The sequence below is a fragment of the Cyprinodon variegatus genome, unplaced genomic scaffold (genome assembly GCF_000732505.1).
Source record: "Cyprinodon variegatus isolate N-32 unplaced genomic scaffold, C_variegatus-1.0 Scaffold257, whole genome shotgun sequence".
NCBI classification, from domain to species: domain Eukaryota; kingdom Metazoa; phylum Chordata; class Actinopteri; order Cyprinodontiformes; family Cyprinodontidae; genus Cyprinodon; species Cyprinodon variegatus.
Genome location: NW_015150710.1, coordinates 479862 through 482236, shown reverse-complemented (window position 1 = coordinate 482236; position 2375 = coordinate 479862). Strand labels below are relative to the sequence as shown.

The following is a 2375-nucleotide window of genomic DNA, read 5'->3' as shown; positions in this document are numbered from 1 at the left end:
ATGACTTTTTTCGCTTTACAAAGCGCAGGCTGTCTGCGAATTGAGACGCAGCTTGCGTTTGTATCGGTCAATAGAGCGCTGGCTCGCTCTGCCGTATTTTTTTTTTTCTAGCAGTGATGACGACGGCGGCGGATGACGCATTAATCGCACGACACAACTAATCGATGATGAAATTCGTTGCCAACGCTTTTAAAATTCGATTTTTATCTATTTTATCGATTCGTTGTCGCAGCCCTAATATGAACCCTAACGACACCCTTAGCATTAGGTTAAAGATGATGAGCCTTCATTTGTATAGAACCCCTCGTATTCATAGCTTATTTTTGAGAAAGTTGTGTTTTTTAATTACAGGCTATCAGGTTGTCAGATTACAGAGGAAGGGTGTGCGTCACTGATCTCAGCTCTAAGCGCCAACCCCTGTCACCTGACCGAGCTGGACCTCAGCTACAATGACCTTGGAGAAAGTTCTGCTGGCCTAAAGTCCACCAGACTGGAAACTCTGAGGTATTTTCAGACACCAATTTGATGAGTCGAGTCGTGGAGTTAGCCACAAAGATGGAGAGGAGGCGAGGAACAGCAGGAAGACTTGTTGAAGGTCATTGTACACCTTTTCTGGTTAATTGTTTATTTCCATTTTCCTGAAGGGTGGACCACAGTGGAGAGCAATGGTTAACACCTAGTCTACGGAAATGTAAGTTATGATGAAATAATCAATTTCATACACAAAAAACCCCCAAAAAACTTCATTTGTTTCTCTCCATCAGACTTCTGTGAACTTTTGTTTGACACAAACACGATAAACACGAACCTGAAGCTGTCCGACGACCAGCGGACGGTGACGGTGTTGGAGGAGGAGCAGCCGTATCCAGACCACGGAGACAGATTCAGTTGGTGGCAGCTAATGTGCAGAAACGGGATGACTGGTTGCTCCTACTGGGAGGTGGAGTGGAAGGGAAGGGTTCATATTTCCGTCAGTTACAGAAGTATCAAGAGGAGAGGATTCAGAACCGACTGCAGGTTTGGAGAGAACGATAAGTCCTGGAGTTTGAGCTGCTCTGATACTGTTGGGTACTCCGTCTGGCACAACAACACCGTTACGACCATCTCCTTTTCCTCGCCATCATCCTCCACGGTGTCCAACAGAATCGCTGTCCATTTGGACTATCCAGCTGGATCTCTGTCCTACTATAAAGTTTGCTCCGGCAGGCTTATCCACCTACACACTGTAAACACCACATTCAAAGAACCAGTTTATCCTGGATTCGGGTTCTGGTCTTATGGTTCCACATTGAAACTCTGTTCTTATGAAAACTGCAAGTCTTTGGAAGCAGCTTTGAGTGTAAACTGAAGTGTTAGATTATGAATATCTATATAAATGTGTCATATTAGTTATACCATGTTTGACTTTTGCTAAAATGTAAAACTAATTATAGATTGTTACATATAGAATACTGAAGATTTTATAGCATGCACTGCTTGATGTTTACCAACCTGCATATAGGAAAGGTTTGTTCAATTAACCACATTATCTTTCGGCTGTTACTGAAAATGGTTGCTGAAATGCAATATGTTTACTTCCATTAGCATGTTAGCTAACACGTACTACCTTTGTAATATACTTATTTAAACATCGGCAAAGATGTGTGAATATTGCTATGTGTAATGACGACTGTTTCTAGTTTGATAGAGTATTAAAACCTGCTATTTTCTAACTTCTCCCACTTAGAAGTCATGGAGGATATTGTCGTTGTAGGTGCGTGTCCACTGTGAGAGACACAATCTAAGAAAAAAGAAAATCGATACATATCCAGCTGTAATTTAGTTCATAACACTAGTTATCTATATATTATATTCATTTATTAGTAAGATTCTGTTTATAATGGTATTCATCTCTATACTTATTGAGTAGAACCCATGTCCTGTATTTATTGAACCATTATTTATCCTGCACTTGCTGCTATTGCACTTCTGGTTAGACCTAAACTGCATTTCGTTGCCTTGTACCTGCTGTACCTGTGCAATGACAATAAAGTTGAATCTAATCTGATCTAATCTAATCTTCCGAGTTTTTTTCCTTGGTTTGTCAGACTGGTCCCATTGTCCTCCTTTGTTTCTGCTGCAGTCTGGTCCAAGCTGAGTTCTTCCTCCCAGATCTCTTCACTACTCCTTCCTCAAGCGGTAATCAAGAGCTTATCCTTCAGACGCTACCATCATTCTGTTCACCCTGCATTGACTCTAGCACAACTAAACTCCCACAATCCTCAATCAGCCACTCAGTAAACCTAAAGACCCACCTCCATCGAGAGGGGTCTGGCTGCAGACCTGCACTGTCAGGACCAAGAGCTGCACTGTCAGGACCAGGAGCTGCACTGTCA

The 2375-nt window shown here is 42.1% G+C and overlaps 1 protein-coding gene across 1 annotated transcript in view; it reads left to right on the top strand.

Moving 5' to 3' along the window:
* LOC107089604 (protein NLRC3-like) overlaps positions 1-1916 on the top strand; it is a 14812-nt gene extending 12896 nt beyond the window's left edge. Inside the window, exons 8-10 of the mRNA XM_015382486.1 lie at positions 352-504; positions 645-691; positions 765-1916. Coding sequence (XP_015237972.1) covers positions 352-504; positions 645-691; positions 765-1348 — 784 coding nt within the window. The 3' untranslated portion in view covers positions 1349-1916. The remainder of the gene's footprint in view (positions 1-351; positions 505-644; positions 692-764) is intronic.
* Positions 1917-2375: the final 459 nt, after the last annotated feature.